This window comes from Monoraphidium neglectum, assembly GCF_000611645.1.
Source record: "Monoraphidium neglectum strain SAG 48.87 unplaced genomic scaffold scaffold01308, whole genome shotgun sequence".
In the NCBI taxonomy this organism is placed as follows: Eukaryota; Viridiplantae; Chlorophyta; class Chlorophyceae; order Sphaeropleales; family Selenastraceae; genus Monoraphidium; species Monoraphidium neglectum.
The window spans coordinates 1,082-2,089 of record NW_014012320.1 but is presented as its reverse complement, the minus strand read 5'-3'; the positions used below and the strand labels follow the sequence as shown (position 1 = coordinate 2,089).

The window sequence follows — 1,008 nt, the reverse complement described above, 5'->3', positions numbered from 1 at the left end:
GGGGAGGGGGGGGGGTCGCGAGGCGGGGGATTGGGGCGCGGGTGCGGGCGTAAGGGACTGGATGCCGGACGGTAAGGCATTTTGCACCCACACTGCCTTGGTGGGCGGCGCGGCGGCCGAGCCGCTTGGACAGTCCGCGGCGCTCTGGGGCCGCGGCTTTCGTGCGGGCGGGGCCGCGGCGCGCATGCGCGGCGAGCAGTACGTAGACGCGCCTGATGGGTTCGCGGATGTCCCTGCGCTCCCCGCGGCAACGGCTGCTGATGGTGCGCATACTGAGTTGCTGCACGAGCGCTGCACACCCCGCGGCACGGTGCCGCTGCTTTCCATTTCTGCTGACTGCCCTGTTCTCGAGGAGGCTCTCCTCTTCCCTGGATGCGCGCAACTATGTCCATCCAAACTATTGGTTCTATTCACTAGGCGTCTTGCCACTTGCTACTTCCGCCCCCTGTGGCCTCAGACCTTGGTGCCAGGAAGTTGATTGCTCGAGCGCCCGCGCGCAGGCCGCCAGAGCACGATACAAACCTGACTACCCGACTGCATCGATGCATGTTTCGCCAACCCCCTGTGCGAGGGCCGTTGAAGCCTTCATTTACGTTGTCATTTTCGTGTCTCCTGTGCTGGATAAACAGTAGGTGCGCGTGTCGAGGCGCGTTGTATCGCAACAGTTGAGCATGGAGCTGTGCACACGTTGTAAATCTGTTCAGGCGAACTTGGGAGCAATTTTTGGACACATGTGTGCTGCTGTCCCATCTGTCAAGGCCGCTTCTGCCCAGGGGTGCACGCCATCACACACGGCGACCCTCTGCGCCTTGCCAATAGCGTCGTTTGAAACGAGGGCTAATTCGCTGGGCAGCATTAAAGCAACAAATGTGGAAATTCAATAAGCATGATGCAACGAATGGATTTTTCCCCGCCCGGGCTGCTTCGCATGGCGCCCATGACGCCTCAGATCGCGCGACGCTTCATGCTCTGTTGGCCATGCGCGACAGAACAGCATTTTTAAAGGTT

The 1,008-nt window shown here is 60.7% G+C and overlaps 1 protein-coding gene across 1 annotated transcript; it reads left to right on the top strand.

Moving 5' to 3' along the window:
* Window positions 1-61: 61 nt before the first annotated feature.
* Window positions 62-263, top strand: MNEG_7411 (hypothetical protein; the record flags this gene model as incomplete). The annotated part of the gene is made up of 1 exon (XM_014044112.1): window positions 62-263. A coding segment is annotated over one exon (202 nt), but the record flags the coding sequence as incomplete, so codon positions are not given.
* Window positions 264-1,008: the final 745 nt, after the last annotated feature.